This window comes from Pongo abelii, chromosome 9 (genome assembly GCF_028885655.2).
Source record: "Pongo abelii isolate AG06213 chromosome 9, NHGRI_mPonAbe1-v2.0_pri, whole genome shotgun sequence".
Classification (NCBI taxonomy): Eukaryota; Metazoa; Chordata; class Mammalia; order Primates; family Hominidae; genus Pongo; species Pongo abelii.
Genome location: NC_071994.2, coordinates 116,503,606 through 116,523,416, shown reverse-complemented (window position 1 = coordinate 116,523,416; position 19,811 = coordinate 116,503,606). Strand labels below are relative to the sequence as shown.

The window sequence follows — 19,811 nt, the reverse complement described above, 5'->3', positions numbered from 1 at the left end:
GCCAGTGTCGGGCCCACAGGGACGGGTACAGAGGCAGGTCAGGCAAAGCAGCCTGCATTCACACACTATGTGGGCATAGAACTGCAGGAGCACATTTGGGGACTGCTGGCATGCAGTTAATGCTTAGGATGTGAGGGGAGAACAGGGGATGGTAGAGAGTTGGACAGAGCCCAGATCCTGGGGGCCTTCTAGGGCCTGCTGGAAAGTCTGTACTTTGCCCTGTAGGCCCCTGTTCTCCAATGTGTGGTTGGTGGTGGGGGTCACCAGGACAGATTCCTCAGTCACTCTGAGTGGGAAGAAGCTCCAGGAGGCTGCTTTTTCATAAAGTCCTCATGTGATTCCTAGCTATTATATTTCTCAGTAATTGGAGAACCAGCCTTACAAGGAATAGTCATTCCAGTGTGTTAAGTAGGAAAATAGCAGAACAGATGTGCATTTTAGAAAAATCCCTTCGGTGTACAGTGGAGGCTGGATTGGAGCAGGTAGTACAGGAGGCAGGAATTCAACCAGGGGAGAACTGTGATTGTCCAGACAATAAAGTCTAAGGGACCAGACTGAGGCAGCAGCAGAGTAAGAGGTACAGTAAAAACACAAAGAGACACTCATGAAGACCTGGAAGAAATGATTGGAGACAGTAGAGGAGAATTAGAAGAAAATGAATTCAGGAGTTGCTAAGGAGAAAGAGCTGGCAGCATACTGTCTTATGGATGTGGTGAGGGAGAGCCAGGTCACTTCCAGGACATTGGCTTAGGCGATTGGATAGGTGGAGATACCCTCTATGAAGACAGGAAATTCAGGTACATGAACTGGTGTGAAGACCATATTTTGATTTATTAAGTCGATGATACTTGTGGATGTTGTGATAGAGATGTCCAGTGGCAGAAGGGCATTTTCATCTCACACTCAACAGAGTGAGACTTACACCCTTCGCCTCTTGACAAAAGCCATGGATGGGAAGAGGGCCAAGGGTAGGATCCTGGGGTCCCTGACTTGGAAGGGTGATAGCATGGGGGGGGGTGCAAAGGAAACCACAAAGGAATAGCCAGGAGGTAGGAGAGGGGCCAGGAAGGATGGTGTCCTGACAATCACTGTGATGGAGTTTCCAGAAGAGTAGTGATCAATAGGACCAAATGCCACAGGGCAGAGAAGGGCAGGGACTTTGACCTTGACATCTTTAAGAAAGACAGATGACAGGCCATCAGATTGGGCTTTTGGGAATATGAATTCCAGTCACCCACATCTATGGTGCTGAATCTATTTAGCCACTTATTCTAGGAGTGGTCTGGAGGCCAAATCATCAAAGGAATGATGGAGGTAACAAGGACGCTTAACCTGGAATGTATCAGTATTTTCAGATACCTAAAGTACTGGAAAGCTGGGAGGAGTCTAGGCCTGGGCCTCAGTGTATGGAGGAAGAATCAGCCTCAGAATAGTATGGGGCAGGCAACTTGTGCAGTGTAAGGAGATAATTTATATCAATCAGAACTGTCCTGAAATGGACAGTTGGCTACCTTGGGAGATGAGATCCACAGCCTCTCACTAATTGGGGAAAGACTTCCTCCACCCAGTCTATTAGCTGCGTTAGTGCCCATCCCGAATCAAATGGAGATAAAAATAATGAAAACTGCTGGCATCTCCCCTGGAGGGCACCATGCACAGGCTGTATGGGGGTACGCAGAGGACATCTATGCTGAGTGGGGCTTGACTGGATGGTTTCTGAGGGCCCAGGTGATGCCAAGCTTCTGCAAATCCCTAACATCTTCAGGAATGGATTCCAGTGCTCCTGCTGTCAAAAATAATTTATTTGTTTTACAGTTAGTTCAGATTCTTCCTTCACCAATTTAAACCTATTTTCTTCGGTCTTGAAGATGACTGCTAATGAACCTGAATAGCACAGATGAGACAACAGTCTAAGACCATCTTGGCTTTGTCCTGGCAGACATAAGCAGCGAGGCCCCCTCACTATGTGACAATGCACACATCCTAACTGGACTCAGCACCTAGAGAGGATGGTGTGTCCCTTTCTATTTCCTCACATACCCTCTTTTTTGGTGGTAGATTTTCTGCTCTGCTGATAAGCAACTGTCTCTGTGAGTGAACCACAGGTCAGAAAATGCTTTCATGTAACCAATAAATGCACGGTTACTTCAGTTTAGGACCCTGAACAATATGCCCTAAGAGAAAATGATTACAAAAATATTATTGAGCCCTTATCATACCAAGTGTCAGGCTTAATTGATGTTAGTTACTTTTTTTTTTTTTTTTTTCTATAGCAGATGCTGTTTGCTGGTTAACCTCACAGATATTCTCCATTCCTTTCTATTCTTCCTAACTCTACTACAGAAGAAGTTGGGACCATTTTTTTTTTCCCACTAGGGGTAGCATGTGACACAACTCTGTCCAAACAGAAATAGGCCGTAGGTTTTCTTGATAAGAGGGACAGATCCAGCTGGTATTGACCTGTCTTAAAGAAGGATGTGAAGCTTGGAGTTGCAGCAAGAGGGAAGGTATGACCATGTGAGGAAGGTCAAGAGAAGGGCAGAGACTTTGACCTCGACATCTTTAAGCCACTGCACCAATAGCTGCTATCTTTAGTCTCATTTTATTAGGTGACAAAACAAGCCAGGCTTTATTTTGCTTAAGCTCCTTTTGCTCAAGTATTCTGCACAATGCAGCAGAAAAAATTCAACTGCATCACCCCCCGTAAGTGTCATCATAAGTGAGTGATGCAGATGAGATGCCGGGGCCCGTCAATGCTAAATAACTTTCCTGGGTCACACAAGCAGAGACATGCAGGGAATGGAAACTCAGTATTGCTTAAGACTAAAACCCAGCACTTTTTACAAAATGACACTGGCCCTTGGCCAGCACACATTCATGCCTTCAACCTCTTCTCTGAGGATAAACATTGTGGGAGGAATGTGATATGTGTGCTGCCATGACGGTCATGGGGCTATGCGCAGCCCTGTCTTGCTTCAAACTGCCTCGTTTCATCACAGAGAACCCATTCTGTCTGGTTCAACTGGAGATGAACATTAAGGAGGCTAGTGGGCATAAAAGTAAAAAGCTGAGGTTTCTCTGACTGTCTTAAAGAGAGTAGGCAGGACCACCCGAGGTGATCATGAACTCCACTCTCCGAGACACTGGAAAAATGCACATTGAAGCTCAAGCAATTCAAAGATAGCTTGAGGGGAAAAGCTCATGATAGCTATAGCTACATTTACTCAAAGAGACAAAAACAATATTAAAAAAAATACGAGGAAGGTATTGAGGAAATGACTGCAGAGTCATTTGAAATGCGAAATGTGCTTTTGGGGAATTTAACTCCACTAACAATCTGCATCTGCCGTGCAGCCTGAGCTTCAGTGGGTTGCCAAAGCCTTTCCTGGGAGCCACTGAGGCTGCGACTGGGCCTGAAAGGGGAGCCGTAGGCAAGGCTTAATAACCATCCTGTCACGGCACACATGGACTTACATACCAAATTGGACAGTGTGGGAGGACTCAGCAGGGTCCCAAAAAGATCTGGAGGGAACAGGAGCCAGTTGCAGCAGGTTTGGCTCCTTTTCCTACTGGGAACACAGAGCAGAGCTGGCTCCTCAGAACAGTACCTGGGGGCCAGGCTAGTTGGGTGAGATTTCCTTGGTTCCTTGCTGCAGTTCTTCCTGCCCCATGAGTGACATGAGGTAATAAAGCTTACCTTGCCTACCCCGCAGGATGAGGGGAGATAAAACAAAATAGCAGTGAATGAAAAAACTCAGAAGGGTAATCTCCTGTTTTTAGACTGTGTGAGAAACATTTAAAAGCAAGCTACAATAATTGCCACTATTTCTGTTAGATTGAACCACATGAAATGGCTGGCATGCAACCTTTTAGATCTAATAAGTGGCAATTTCATATGTTCAAACTAATCATGTAAAGATAAATAAACTGAAAACTTAGTAAGATAAAAGTAAATAAATGAATAAGTAAAACAAGTAAGCAAAATAACAAATAAATAAATGATTTAAAAAATAAACTAATAAATTATAAAGGACAGGGCAGAATCACTGTGGTTCAGTAATCTTTCTAGAAAGTCTACTTAGGGGACACATATTCTATGCCCATAGTCTTACACTTTGGAAAGACCTCCATGCAACAGTATTTGAAATGTTTTATTTATTCATACTCCATCTTGTTGCAGAAAGGGTTTAAGGACATGTAGAATAAGATAGGATTACCTCAAATAAGAATGAAAGAAGAAAAGGAATGGCAGGAACAGGGTAGAGATAGGACCAAGGCCAAAGACGCAGAAGCAAGTGACCTATTTTAAAGTGGGGCTCCTGATCTGGCTACGGAAGGGCTGCCATTTGCACCATTTGTGGGATGGGGACGAGCCAGTTGCTCAGGAGAAGTGAAACCATCCATGGTACCAAGTTCAGACAGGAGTCTGTCCCAGAGGTCCTCATGACAGAGCACTCTTGTCAAAGGCTCTTTCTGTTATTGATCTTTCAAGCCACACAACAGAGATATGAGGGGAGACAGGCACACCTGAACTTGTCAAGTGATGACACGAGATGTCCCAAGAAGATCCTGCTAGCAGAGGCTTACCTGGTCAGGTCAAGGTGGTTGATGATCAGGCTCCGTCCACTCTCAGTCTGGGTGAGCTGCAGCAGCAGGGCAAGGCTCTGCTGCCGGATGGCCAGGACCTTGGAGGACAAGAGGGCGGCCAACAGCCTGGCCCTGTCATGGTGCATCACTAGCACATGCTGGTTTTCCTCTGCAAAACACAGAGGTTGTGTGTCTTGTGCATGCCATCATGGCAATTAAATTAGCTCTGTCGCCCTCTATCCTAATGGGAAACTCAACTGGTGCCCACTCATTTGAAGGCAGAATAATGAAGTATAAGAGTGTGGATTCTAGAACCAGACTGCTGGGTCCTAATGCCCAGGGGAGCGACCTTACCAGTGAACTCTTGTGCTCCTCGGTCTCCTCATCAGTAAAATGAGGATTACGTTCCTACCTACAGGGACATCATGAGGATTAAATAAGTCAGTACATGACTGTGCCAGACAGGGACTGGCACCCATAAATCAACTATGTCATTATGGTCAAACTTCCTTGGTGTATGGTATCTGGAAACACTAGCAAAGGGAAATAAATCAGTTTAATTGTGGAACGTCTTTAGGCCATCAATATTCATACAATGGCTAGAGTAGTCATTTGAGGAAATGTTATCCAGGAAACTAGAATATCACATGAGAGCACTAACGAATAAAGTGTGCCCTCCTTCCTAGAACATAAGCTCTTCCAGGGTGGTGGAAGTAGATTTATCCCCTTTCATCTGCTTCATTTTCTGACCAGGTACATGAATTTGTTTGAAACTACACGGTACAGACTGCAGTATGAGGCTAAGCTAGGAAACAAAGCAAACTAGATCTCAAAGGGGTGGGCCCCATCACTTGGACCTCATCACCCTTGGCTTTCTTCCCTCCTGTACTGATTGCCCATTTACACACAGCACACGGCATCCAGTAGAAGACACACACCAGGTCTCTTCTAGCCCTGAAAGAGCCAGAGTAACAGGACTACAGGATCCTATGTGTAGCCCACTTATCAAACCATGTTTTCGTTGCAAACATTACATCTCAATCCTATACTTCACCTATAATTACTCTTGTCCATGTAAGATAGGATCTACTGATTTCTGAAATGGAAAGGTCCTTGTTGATTATATATTTTGTTCTTATACTAGAAAAGTAGCTTGATATAAATAATTCAAACAACACAGAGTTAGTTGATACCCCCTCCAGGTAAGCCCATTCCCCAAAGGAGCTATTATTCACCCCTCATATAAATAATGTGTAAAATATTATACATCCTACCCTGTAATTGGCTTCTCTTCCCAACTCCACAATAGATCACTGACATATTTTCATGTCCTTACTTTTAAGCATTTCCTTGCCCTTCTGAAAAACTGCTTTGCATTTATTGAGTTAGATATATCAAGATTTTATTGACCTGCGATACAGCATTCACATCACAGGTATGTGAAAATATTTTTCAGATGATAAAAAAATGTAACTTTAAGGTTCACAGAAACGATAAATAGGTTCACAGAAATAGAGTAAACAGATTGTTATGTCAGATTCACACTGAGTAGACATACCATCGCCAAGTCCTGCCTTCCTCGCCCTCCTGTAGGGGAGTTTGCAGAAACACTGCCCTAAGCTGGCGCAGGGTCTTACACAGAGTAGAAAGGCACCTTGATGATGACAGTAGTCTGGGCATAACTCCCCTTAATTCTTGTCAGGAAATAGGCCCCCTGATTGTCTAGATTTTTAAGAGCTTAATTTCTTAAGTTCTTGATTCCTCTACTCTACTAAAGAAGAAAAAAAAAAGGTATTATCTCCTACTTAACATCTCAGAGTATGCAAACTGCATTCACAGGCTCTATCGCTGGCTCCCCACAGTAGCCCTGTGAAAAGGAGACATAGCTATCATTATCCCCATTTTCAGTGTTTCTGTCCAGGGTCAAACTTTTTCCTATGAAACACACTTTTTAAAAATGACAGAAGTAAGTAAAATTTGTATTTATGTTGAAGTTACAAAAGTGATTAAGAAAGATTATACAAAAACGTAATGAACTCTGGAAGATGCAAATATGTGAAAAGCCTAAGAGTTAGCACAGTAAATAAAATGCCCGTGGCATTCTACCGTCTCAATACTAGATGCTAATCAGTGTCTGAAGATACTGGCGGGGATGATTCTAAATCTCAGGATGCTGGAAAGGTACTGTGGTTAGCAAAAAGGAACAATATTTTAGGCTGAAAAGAAAAGAAAAACTCCATCTACCTCACTGCCAGTGCACGAACAGAAGTCATGAGTCTGCAAAGAGCAGGAGGAGAAGAGAGAGGAGACCACTCATTATGCTGACAACCTCCTCCCTTCACCAACCTTGCCCCTCATTTGTCTACCTTGCTTTTGATCCATAAGCTTTCCTGGAGGGAGCGGGTGTGTGGGGAAGTCTAGACATCAGCTCTCCAGAGCCTGGCCTTTGGGGAGGACAGTCCACCCAACGGTGTAGTTCTTGCACGCAGCGCATTAATGGTGATCAACGGTGATTACCCAGGCTTACCGTTCCCGCTGCACACTGCTTGCCAGAGCTTGAGAACAGACACACAGACCGTCTCTTCAACTGCATCTTTGCCTGCTGTGGAAAAACACCTAGAATGGACAAAGGAGAGCTGTCTTAAAAGTCTGAAAATCAGTCTTGATTTTCTCTTCCATTTGGTTTTATTTCACCCCTAGATTTGCCAAATACAGGTTTGAGAAAGTATAGTTTTATAATCCAGAGCCATGGGTCACCAGGATCAATCATGGAACCATGAGTCCCAGGCCACGGATGCAGACTGAGGAAGCCAGGGCTGCACAGAGGCTGGGCAGTGAGCCAGGGCCATGGGTGATGGCTGTGCTGGGACCAATGAACTGTGGCTGAGCCCACAGACATGGACTGGTGACTTCAACCCACACGGGTATCCTAAGCCTCAGGAAGCACACCAGAACAACTAAAATTAAAATACAGTCACTTCAGCAAACTGCCTCCTACCACACAGGTCTTTCTTCAGATGAAATTATAAATGGGATTGGCCCATTTATATCACTTCTTGATATGATCAGCAAATTCCAAAAGAAGAAATGAACAATGACAACCTTGCAAAAACTGGTAGGAAAGCAGCAAGAATGATAATTTCTCTGACTTCGAAGAGCTTAGAGGAGCCCTGGGAAGTGCTGCTGTTCCTCTCTCTTCAATTGTTTCTTTTTTTTTGAGACTAAATCTGATTGTATTGCCCAGGCTGGAGTGTAGTGACGTGATCTCGGCTCACTGCAACCTCCGCCTCTCAGATTCAAGCGATTCTCGTGCCTCAGCCTCCTGAGCAGCTGGGATTACAGGCACCCGCCACCATACGCAGCTAATTTTTGTATTTTTAGTGGAGTCGGGGTTTCACCATGTTGGCCAGGCTGTTCTCAAACTCCTGACCTCAAGTGATCCGCCCACCTTGACCTCCCAAAATGCTGGGATTACTGGCATGAGCCACCACGCCCAGCCTCAATTGTTAACTGCAGTGTAACTCCAATGTCTTGAGGGTCAGCACTCAAAGATGTTCGTGTAGCAGCTTTGCACTCCTGGAGAGCCCCCTACTACTGACTGAAGGGTGGTAATGTTCAGAAACGTGACTGTCTATGTGCCTCATGTCTGATTTCATAAGAAGTGGTTATTTTCCCTTGCTTTGATGCTGGGCTGTCTTTATGAACATCCCTACCTTCTTATGACCTTGTTGTCACTGATGATACTAAATCCATTGTGCGTTCTGAATAAAGTTTGTTCTGTGCCTGAAACAGATACAGAGAAAACCACTTCAGACTCCCAAACTGGTTGGCTGGTGTCTAGCTGCAACACAGCCACCTGCTAATGAGAAACCTAATATGGAATGTCACGGTGCCCACATGAATGGTTTGGCAGAAACAAATAAACTTTACATTTTGAAAAATACAATTGTCAGCAGCCTCTCAGTGTCAGAGGCCTCAGTGCCTCTCAGGCAGAGGGACTGTTTAGAGAAGGAGAGCAGAGCTGGGGTGGCCCCGAGGGCTATCTGCACAGCTCATCATTCTGTAATCTTTAGAGAGCCTCCCAGAGCTGCTTAACCTATGGGAAGTACCAGCATATCCATCTGTTCTTAAATATTTATTTCAAAGCTATTTCCAGGTTCCAGAGAGGAATTTATAATCTCCAAGAAACTGCTGAAGGGGATATTTGTGTGCCCTCCATTGTACACTAACTGAGAAGTCAGACACTCTATCTATTTGTACAAACAACATGCTGTCACTGAGTATAGAGATTATTTAAGCCTCGGTAACAATGTTTACAAGAGCTAGTAAAAGAGAACAGTATGGCCCTCATTAGTAGGAGAGCTGATGTTTGCTCTGAAACCATTTTCACATCCTAAGCAGCCATTAACTGTAACTGGGTGAACCTTACAGTTTAATCTACAAAATTCTGTCTTCCATTCCTCCACAGTGGAGGGAAGCTGTATGAGGTGGTATGGGATGCTTGAGGTGTCTGTGGGGGTATGTGTGGAGTACATGCAGGATGTGCATGGGGTGTGTGGAGAAAATGTGAGGGTGGAGTGTGCGCAGGATATGTGGACTGACGTGAGTACTTACGGTGTGAGTGTGCTGTGTGTGGTATGTGGTGTGTGTGTAATATAAGGATATATTCAAGTGAGTGAAAGCTGAGTGCATGTGTGGTGTATGTAAGTATATATCGAGTGTGTGCCACGTGTATGTGTTGTGTTGTGTATGTTTATTGCATGTGTGCTGAGTGTACGCACGCTCTGTAGAGAGGATGGAGCAGAGGTGGGAGGACATTTCTTGTGCACCCCTTTTAGCAGCTACATTAGCGTATATCTTTAATCAATATTTGTGGAAGGAAGGGAGGGATTCTTGGCCTGGTAAAGGCAGACCTCTGAACGTGTCCCTTCACACTGACAGCACTCATGAGATCACACACATCTCTGGCTTACACTCCTTTATCATTTCAGTCAGGATCTCAATCCCCCCTGCATAGAACAAGGGGATCTGGTCAGGCTTGGAAAGGGTCTCCAGGAGGTTCTTGGTGGTCACAGCTGTGTTCTTTCCTGAATCCAGCAGTTCACGGGCTTCCTTTTCTTGAAGGTCTGCTTTTTCCTGAAGATCTACTTGATTCAGGTAATCTAGAAAAACAAGAATGGAAAAGCAAACAAAACCCTAACAATCAACAATACCACACAAGAAGCAACCTTTTTTTTTTTTCCTTTCTTTTGAGGATGGGAGTTTGAGAAGCATAAAGCATTAAAATAATTAAAACTCTTCTTTAGCAAGGAAAATTTTAGAAACAGTCTAAATCTACAACCAGAATCTTAAACCTTGTTGGGGATTCAAGGGAGTCTAAAAGTGTCTAAGGGAGGATGGTGTAGAAAATGAAGAAGGAAAATATTAATATTTGCAAGGGAGCACAGCAAACAGAGGAGCAGAGTGGGCCGGTTAACACAGAGGACCCAATTGTGCAGGAAAGAGGATCCGCTGCTACCTAGTGGCCAAGGGCAGTGAAAGCACGGAAGGCATTCTAAGGCAGGAGGCAGAGGGAGGTGGAGTTCAGGCGAAGGGCCTCAGCAGGAACGTGCTCACCTTTCACCTGGGTTTGCAGCTTGGGGTTTATTTCTAAGATCTTCTTATAACACTCTCTAGACTGGAAAAAAGAAACAAGACCTTGAAGAGTGGTTGGGGTAAAGGTGATTATGAGAAAGACACTAGGTGTCATTGGGCTCGGCTGCTTCATTATTTTCTCCTCACCTCCTCCTGCTCCCAGTGCAGGAGGCAGGCATAGGAACACAGTGTGCATTTGACATTTCTGTTCAGGCTTCTCCAGTTCTAGGGGGCAACAGGAATTATTTCAAAATTCGTTTTAAAGAATTTTAGATGCTCATGATGAAAAATATCCAGTCCTAAATTCTTGTGGATCATGTCTGTCTGGGATAGAAATAATCATAAAGTAAACACAAAACTTAGATATGATATTTGCACTGAGAGAGAAAGGAGGCTGTCAAATATGTCCATAGGGAGTTAGGAAATAAATGAAGCTAGAGGCAATGTTGACAGAGACTTGGGAATAGGAAAAGAGAACTGCCTAGTTAAATGTACAAGCTGCGAAGAGAACCGGTAAGGGATCCATTTATTGGCCACATAAGAGTCAGCTGGAAAACTCAAGAGTGAGGGCTTCTCATTGAGGAAACTGCTAGATAGAAAGTTACCAGAAAAAGGAAGATTCTAGTTCATAGGATTCCTAGGCTTAGGGCAGGATTTCTCACAAGAATATAAGAACTGCCCAGAGTATAATCTAACCAGTCACCTAGAGAAAACGCTCAGAAAAAAAAAAAACAGTTCTGAGATAATCTTGAAGGCCCAAGGTTCATCTAGAAGACTAGAGTTAAGAAACAAACTGAAGGAAAACAATAACACATTAAAGTAGAGAACAGTGTCGCAGGAACAGAAGTCTATACATCAGAGTGACCCTGTATCCAACTTCTCTTCAACCCTAGATCTAATCTAGCAACAATTTTTGTTGGCTTCACTGTCAGTAAATATCCAAAATCCCATCACTTCTTACCACCTCCATCACTACCAACCTGGTCCCCATCACCACCTCTTGCTTGGATATTTATTGCAATAGCCTTATCATTCATTCTCTGTTCTTATCTTACCACGCCAAAACACATGCTCGGCATGGCAGTCAGAGTAATCCTTTAAAATATGTCAGATCATTTAATTCCTTTACTCAAAATCCTCCAATAAAGCTTGAAGATCACTCAAAGTAAAAGCCAAAGTCCTTTGAAAAGCCTGTAGGGCCCTACAGGATCAGCCCCTTCTCTACCCTTATCACCTGTTTGACCTCATCTCCTGTTGCTCTCGTCTTGCTGGCTGCATTCTAGCTATCCCTCCACCAGGAATTTACTCCCTTATATATCCACATGGTTTGCTCACTTCACTCCCTCCATTCCTTTAGAAAGCCTTTTCTTACCACTCTATATAAAACCAGTCTCATCTTTACTGCTCCTGATTTTTCTCAATACTACTTACCACTACCTAACATAGTACATGTAACACACTACACATCTATTTGATTGTTTTTTGTCTCCTGGTCACCCTTACCCCAAGAACATGAGTTCCATGAAGCCAAGGACTTTGTCTAGTTTCACTGATGTATTCTTTATTGCCTGTATTAACAGTGTCTGACACATAGAAAGCATGCAATAAATATCTGCTGAATGAATGAATTGAATGAGTAAATAAAAATTGGTGGACAGGGAAAGATTAACATTTTCTTTATTCACATTTCTTTTATTTGGCTTTATTACAATAAGCCTGTGTTACATTTACAGTTAAAGTCCATCAAACTTTTAAAACATGTACAATATGAAGCAATTTATTTTAAAGACATATCTTATAAATGGGAAGACAGCCTATGTTCATGGATAGGAGGACTTAATATTGTTTAGATAGCAGTACTTGAGAAATTGATTTATGAATTCATGTAATAACCATCAAAATTCCATTTGGTTTCTTTGCAAAAATCGACACGATAATCTTGAAGTTCATATAGAAATGTGAGAGTACCAGAATAGTTAAAATAATCTTGAAAAAGTAGAGGAACAAAGTTGAAGGCTCTCACTTCTCAACTTAATACAAAGCTACAAAAATGAAGACACTGTGGTACTGGCACAAGGACAGACATGTAGATCAATGGAATAAAACTGGAAGTCCAAAAATAAACCCATATATTTATGGTCAATTGATTTTTGACAAGGGTGCCAAAATCACTCAATGGGGGAAAGAATGGTCTCTTTAACAAATGGTACTGGGACAAGTAGACATCTACATGCAAAAGAGTGAAGTTGAACCCTTACCTCACATCATACAAAAAATGAACTCAAAATGGATTGGAGATAGCTAAATTTAAGAGCTAAAGCCATGAAACTTTTAGAAGAAAATATAGGTATACATCTTCCTGACCTTGGATTAGATGATCATTTCTTAGATATAACACCAAAATCACAAGCAACCAAAGAAAAAATAGGTAATTGAGGCTTTATCAAACTTCATCATTTTTGTGCCGCAAAGAACATCATTAAGAAAATGAAAAGGCAATACAAGGAGTGGAAGAAAATATTTGGAAATCATGTATCTGATAAGAAACTTGTATTCAGAATATATAAATAACATTTACGCCTCATTATAAAAAAAGATATTTCTCCAGAGAAAATATATAAATGGCCAACAAGTACATGAAAAGATCCTCAACATCATTAGTCACCAAAAAAATGCAGATCAAATACCACAATGACATATCACTTCACACCCACTAGAATAGCTATAATAAAAAAATAAGTAACAAGTATTGAAGAGGATGTGGAAAAACTGGAACCCTCATGCACTACTGGTAGGAATGTAAAATGCTGCAGCCATTTTCAAAAACAGTTTGGTAGTTCCTCAAAAGGTTAAACATAGAGTTACCATACGGCCCTGCTATTCCACTTCTAGATATATACCCAAGAGGACTGTAAACATAAAAAAGAAAACCCTGCACATGACTGTTCATAGCAGTGTTATTCATAGCAGGCAAAAAGTGGAACCAACCCAAATGTTCATTAACTGATGAATAAATAAATAAAATATGGTATCAAACAATGGAATATTATTCAGCAATAAAAAGGAATGAAGAACTGATACACACTACAACATAAATGTACCAGGCAAACATTATACTAAGTGAATGACCTCAGTTACAAAAGACCACAGATCGTATGACTCTATATGGAATCTACAGAACAGGCAAATGTATAGAGACAGAAAGACTGGTGGTTGCGCCTAACGTTGAGATGGGGTTGGGGGAAGGGGACTGACTGCTAATGGTTAAGGGGTTTTTCTAGGAAGGGATGAAAATTTTTTAAAATTGATTGTGGTGATGGCTGCCTGACTCTGTGAATATACTAAAAACTATTGAATCACATAGTTTTTAGTATATTCTACAGATGAATTGTGTGCTATGTGAATTATATCTCAATAAAGCTACTTTTAATGATATATAATATCTTAGTATGGATAGATAGGTAGATAGACAGGTTGATTGATCTGCATGGTTACTTTTGGGTGATGAGGTTACAGCAAATTTTGTTTTCTCTTTTTGCTCATGTCTTTTCTCTCCAGAGACTGAACAAACACTGATAGAGGATGTTTTAGAAGAGAGTCCTACAGCTGGTGGAGTTGAACTAACTGACACCCAAAATTCTTCCCAACTTTAAGATCTTGAGCTTTACCTTGGAAATTACTAAAGGATGGATTAATACCTAATCAGCTTGGAGAATCACGGTTCTCCTCTAGCACAATTGGGAGCATCAGTCTGTGATCAAACATGTCAATTACATTCCTCTAAGAACTTACCACACTATAGTTCTTCAGGGCCAGGTTGGCTTTTCCCATGTGAAAATATGCTTTTGTGCATTTTTCATCACACTGCATAAAAGAGAATGACTGATCAGAAGTTTTAGAAGATGTGAAGTCATTAGCCACTCCCTTCACTATACAGCTAAAAGAGTTAAGGCGAAACTTTGATTCTCAGGGCAACTACCAGAGTTGACAAAACTTTTTTATGCATTTGTGACCAAACTAATTGACGCCTGCAAGGAGCCTGGATGCAGCAGCAAGCTCTTCACCAAATTAATTAATGATACCTGCCAGTTTTCATTTCCATTTAATGAGATGCAATCAGGAAGCAAACCCTCAGTTGAGAAGAGCTCTTAACACTGGCAGAACATTAGAATCATCTAGGATGCTTGTAAAAATCCTGCCGGCCCTGCACCCCATGTCAATTACATTATACTCTGGGATAAGACCCAGGCATCAATAATTTTTTAAGCTCTCTAGGTGAGGTAAATGCGCATCCAAGTTTGAGAGTCACTGGTTTACTAGAAGAGAAGAGAACTTACTCTAAGAAAACAGCTGAGGTTACCATTATATCTTAGTGGACCTGGGAAGTCCCTCCTCCCAAATAAACCACAACATGTGTACTGGGACCTTCTGTTCATATTACTTAAGATCAGTAGGGATGCCCCCTTGAAAAGGCAGGATTGAAACTTATGGCTGAAACTAGACAATTTACACAGGAGGCCCTGCACCTGTCTGCCCCTAGTCATTATAACTCCACAGGGAATGATTTGACAGAGACATACACTAAATCTAAGACATCCAGTTAATGAACATTTATTGAACTTCTTTTATATGCAAGACATTGTGCCAAATCATATGCCCTTCAAAGGTTTAGATATGAAGAGGTTAAGAGTTCAAGCTCGGGAGTCTAAAATGTCCTGGGAGGATCCTTGTTCTGCTACTCAGCAGAAGTGGCGTGTTGTTGGCCAGGCCGCCTAACTTTTCTGACACTCACTTTCCTGACCTAGAAAATGAAGACAATAATAGTATCTCTCTCAGGTTGTTGTGAGAAAGAAATTATGTAAAACACTTGGTGTGGCTCTGGGTAACAGAGTATTAGCTGCTATTGCTGCAGTTATAACAGCAGCAATTCATTTCAGAGCAAAAGAGACAATCTAAATTTAATAAAAGAGCAATAATAATAAAAGAGAGAAGAATAACAACAATAATAAAAGAGAGAACAATAATTGTTGGAGAAGCTTTTAGAGATACACTTTTGTGTATATCATTTCCCAATTCACTGCTAAGTGAATGGAAGTCATAATAAAAATAAATGTGCATGATTGTTCAGCCCAAACCATGTGCCAGGCACTGAGCTTTATGGTTCACATGGATGATCTCACAGAAGCTTTATAACAACTCTATGAAGCAGATACAGTTATTATCCCTATTTTATAGATGTGAAAACTAGGGGTTGGAGAGGCCCAAGGTCACACAGATAACAAGTGGAAGAGCTGGAATTTGAAATCTGGCCATTAAACTCTCAAGGGTTTAAAAATGACACCAAATCTCCTTCAGAAAGGTACTGCAGAAAAAAGCATATAAATGCTATAGAAAATGCTACTGAAAAAAATCAGTGGAAGAAAACATTCTCTAAAATGCAGTCTTTAAAAGGGCATGCAAAGAAGCAGGGAACTGGGCTGAGTCTTAGTGACACGGAGAGATGAAGAGAGGAGGATGGAGGGAGGGTGGGCTGGGCAAGAACCTGAGCGAGGAGAGTATGGGGGCTCTAGGGACGGTCCAGCTGGGATCGAGGGGGCAGGTGCAGGGTGGAGAGAAGACCCCATCTTGAGCTAAATGGCAACACCATATGGTAGCCTTGCATGCCACACTGGAGGAGGGTGAGTCACCAATGGCAGTGTGGAGGTAAGCTGGTAGGAAGGTGGCATGCAGACGTGAACAGAGGAGGGAAAGGCTGAACAAGAGGTATGGTGGGCTGAACAATGAGAGATGAGTAAGGAGACCAGAACAATCGCTTAGAACAAGGGCTAATGTCTGAAGTCCTGGTGACAGTGGGAGGGAAAGGATGCCAGAGCTATGTCAAAGAAAGATCTGACCAGCATCAACTAACTATCAATGATAAGGGCTATGGAGGATGCGAAGTCAAAACCAGGGGCCTAGATACCTGAAAGACATGGTGTGTCGTTAACAGAAAGAGGTCAGCTAGGGCAGGGAGTGGGAAAGGCTGAATGAGAAGATGAAGAGTTGGCTTCTAGACATACCGAGTTTCAGATGACATCAAGACTATCAAAAGGCACCTGCAGGAGGCAGCTGACACGCAGCCCTGGAGCTGGGGAAGGGGAGGCTGGGGAAGTAGGTCTGAGAGCCTTTTGCAGAGATGAGAGTTGAGCCCATGAGAGGAGAAGACAGCTGTAAGGGAGTAACTGTAGAGAGACGAAAGACAGGGAGCAGAGGAGTGACCCCTCATGAATTCACAAAGGATAAAATTGAGGAAGCAGGAAAGGAATGGTCAAAGGGAAAAGAGGAAACTCTAGCACTTCAGCTCATGAAAGCCAAATATTCACAGTGCATTCACTGGCAGAGCACCGGGGTTACAGCAGGCGGGGGAAACCGAGCCCCAAGCATTAAAGCCTTGTCCCCAGCCTATCGTGTGTCACCGTGAAGTGCGGATAGTTGTGACTTTGCCTTCCTCAGACAATGACGCAAAAGGCTGCTAATGGATTTTTCTCACTAATAGGCCCACTCTCCTTTGATCATGTGTCAACCCTCATGAGAATTTTCTTGGGTGAACCTCAGCTTCCCTTTAAAGGAATCTTGCCTTCAGAGGAAGATGTATTTCATTGTGCAAGAGGTGTTCTGCTGAGAAAGAAATGATTCTGGTCCTAATTGAAACCAGCTTTGCTGCCTTATCTTCCTTGACAAGAAACATCAGTCTTGAAATATCACATAAGCTTGTCTCTACCAATTTAAAAGTGTCAAAAAAGATTAAATTGGCATGAAAGTACTAATACTATTAGTAATGGAGTGCCAGTGACATTCACTATTGATACATTAATTTTAAAGAGAGCAAAAGCTTTTAATTCACAGCTGCAACATAAAACAAATCATTATTAGTTTTTAGAACTCTTTGTACATTTTTTTTTCTCATTTCTCCAAGTGTTTACCCAAACCTCTTCAACTGGGAGCCTCGCTGGGCATTTAACAAGATTGGCTGCTGAATGTCAGCGTTTTTTAATGTCAGCTCCATTGGGCCTGCTTGGCCTCGGTTTCACCGTTAATTACATTGTACTTCAATTAACATTTGGGAACAGGCCAGTGTGTTACCCTGAATCAGCACGATGGTATGTCTGCCCCTTTGGCCTTTTTCAGATCAGAAAAGATACCCTTGGTGAACCCATGAGGAGATCGTGTTTCTTCCACAGAAAGGAATGACATCCACACCCAGGGATTATGGGGTTTAAAGTTGCAGTGGAGAGGCCCTTTATAGAGGTTTAAGAGCAAGGGCTTAGAGTTAGACAGACACTAGCTTCACGATCCTGCACAAGTTACTTAATTAATCACTGGGGCTTGATTTCCTTGTCTGAAAAATAGAGAAAATAGTGACACTGAACAGAACAGAATAGAATTTTGTGAGCATGCAGCAAATGATGTTGTTTGCTGTTATTACCAGAAAAACCAAGGAAAACATCCTTGCCTCTCTCTTCTCCTGCAGAATAATGGTAGAAAAAGAAACCATTATCAAGCAAGGTGACAAAGCAGGTTAGTGGATCTATGATGGAGCTGTGAGGAGCTTGAGGTCATCAGCTTTGGGCAACTCTTATAACTTAAAGACTATACCCGTGCAATGGGACAAAATGTGCCACACATTGTATCTTCTAAGAGATAAAGAAATTGGACACTCCAGATGTCAGGGTTAGAGGATCCCTAGTGTTTTACGAATGATTATAAGCAGAGGTGACTTTCTCATTCATCTCTGTTTCCTTTGCTTACCCTCTCAATAAGAAATAAAGCAGATATGGCCAGTATGCTGCTAGGAAAGTGTCCTCTTGTTTTAGGACATACTCATTAGGCTAGGGTAAGTGTGCTGTACCCAAGAATTGAAGCCACAGAATAAACCTGGCACATTCTCCTCGTACCTCAATTTTACTTGATTCTAAGTTATTGAAAATCATGCTATTATATCAAAACAAACAGATAACTTTTATGAAGTGCTGTGCAAAATTACTGAGGTTTTTAAGGTAAAACACATATCTTAAAAGAAATTTCATGCTTTCTGCTTCTAGTCCCTCTCGAGGGGCTCATGTTCATTCTCCTCTGCTGTTAGCAGCACAGTGCAGAAGTCTGAGAAGCACTAGTTTTGGTCACTTAGTTAAAACCCCCGTGACAGAGTAATTTAGGGGAATGTGGATTAAGGGTTACTTAAATATTTGGTCATGTCCCTAAAAAGTGATCGTATTATTTCTCTTTTAGTAACTCTTAACATTTCCACCAATAGTCTTTACGTCTATGCATCTTTGACCATCTATTTTGGCAGATTTCAGAGGAAATGCCATGTGTAGAATTATTTTATCTGCCCAAGGCCTGACTAAAGTTGAAAAATAAGAATTCTTTCTTCTGATTATTCCTCTACAAATAGAGGATGTTATATTTCCAAATTATTAGAGCTGGAGGGAAAAAACACCAACCGACAAGGAAGAACAGCATTGCAGAAATAAGCTCCAATGGCTGGTTCTAGAAGAGAGAAGGAGGCATTTCCACTACCACTTAGAACAAAGTGTCTGATAACACAATAGTAAAGAAGGAGCTGTAGTAAAATAAGACAATAAAAATTCAATAGCAGCAGCTCCCTGGATTGCTTTCTAGGAACTAGGCACTTTCTGTGCATTGTCGTGACCCTCCTAACAATTCTATTCTATCCCATTCTACAGATGAGGAAACTGAAGCTCTGGCTACAGAGGCTATACCCTTTCCTATCTTGATACACTGGCAGCTGCCTTCTATCTACTTAGGCCAACACCATCATGTGGGAAAAGAAATACTCTCTTACCTTGAGAGCCCATTCACAATCCACCAGTGCCTTCTCATAGTCCTCAAGTTTCATATAAGCCTGTAATGAAACCAACAACTGATATTCACATACAACTCTGCATCACGCAGTTTTCAGTTCACACAGAAAGAACATTCGAACAGTAGAATGTCAGCGAGAACTATCCCCTTCCTGGATCAGTCATGGTCCTGCCAGGAAACAGATGGCACACTTGCACTGGGCAACTGAGGAGAGTTGAATACAGAGACCTCTTCCACGGTGAAGGCAGGGCTTAGGGAACCTGACAAGAGATGCTAAAGAATCCAAGGGCTAGCAACAGTGGACAGCCATTACCACTGCTGTAACGGAAGGCGCAGAAGGAGGGAGCAATGAACAAAATGGGAGAGGACAGCTCTGCGAAAAGAACTGCCTGACATGAGCTGAGGCCTTCACCAGAGCCAAAGGCCAGGAGAATAAATACCCCAATCTCACTTTTCCTCCTTCCTTCTTATTTTATTGGCTGAATGCAAATGGAAGCTAGAGGACTGGGAAGCCAAGGAGCCAGTCCACACAGGTCAGCCCTCCAGGGCACAGAGCAGGGAAGGATCTAGAGGGACAGAGAAAACACCTAGCTCACTAGCCACATCCAAGAAGGAAGAGCTGGATTCTGGAGTCTACCCTGCTGTGAATGTTCCAGAAAAACACCAAATGATAAAGGGAATAAAAAAGACAGATAATTAGAGCCCTCATACACTGCTGGTGGGAA

At 42.4% G+C, this 19,811-nt stretch overlaps 1 protein-coding gene across 13 annotated transcripts in view; it reads right to left on the bottom strand.

Moving 5' to 3' along the window:
- The window catches only part of TTC12 (tetratricopeptide repeat domain 12), a 51,871-nt gene that overhangs the window by 17,336 nt on the left and 14,724 nt on the right, over positions 1-19,811 (bottom strand). For 8 of the 13 annotated variants that reach the window (XM_063711378.1, XM_054525097.1, XM_002822490.5 and 5 more), the window contains 7 exons: positions 19,067-19,126; positions 14,014-14,085; positions 10,204-10,264; positions 9,561-9,749; positions 8,301-8,370; positions 7,115-7,203; positions 4,588-4,756 (listed from right to left, as the gene is read on the bottom strand). In XM_063711378.1, coding sequence (XP_063567448.1) covers positions 4,588-4,756; positions 7,115-7,203; positions 8,301-8,370; positions 9,561-9,749; positions 10,204-10,264; positions 14,014-14,085; positions 19,067-19,126 — 710 coding nt within the window. Of the gene's footprint in view, positions 1-4,587; positions 4,757-7,114; positions 7,204-8,300; positions 8,371-9,560; positions 9,750-10,203; positions 10,265-10,368; positions 10,447-14,013; positions 14,086-19,066; positions 19,127-19,811 lie in introns of all 13 variants that reach the window. The other 5 variants (XM_009247070.3, XM_054525098.1, XM_054525092.1 and 2 more) reach the window with 4 other exon arrangements.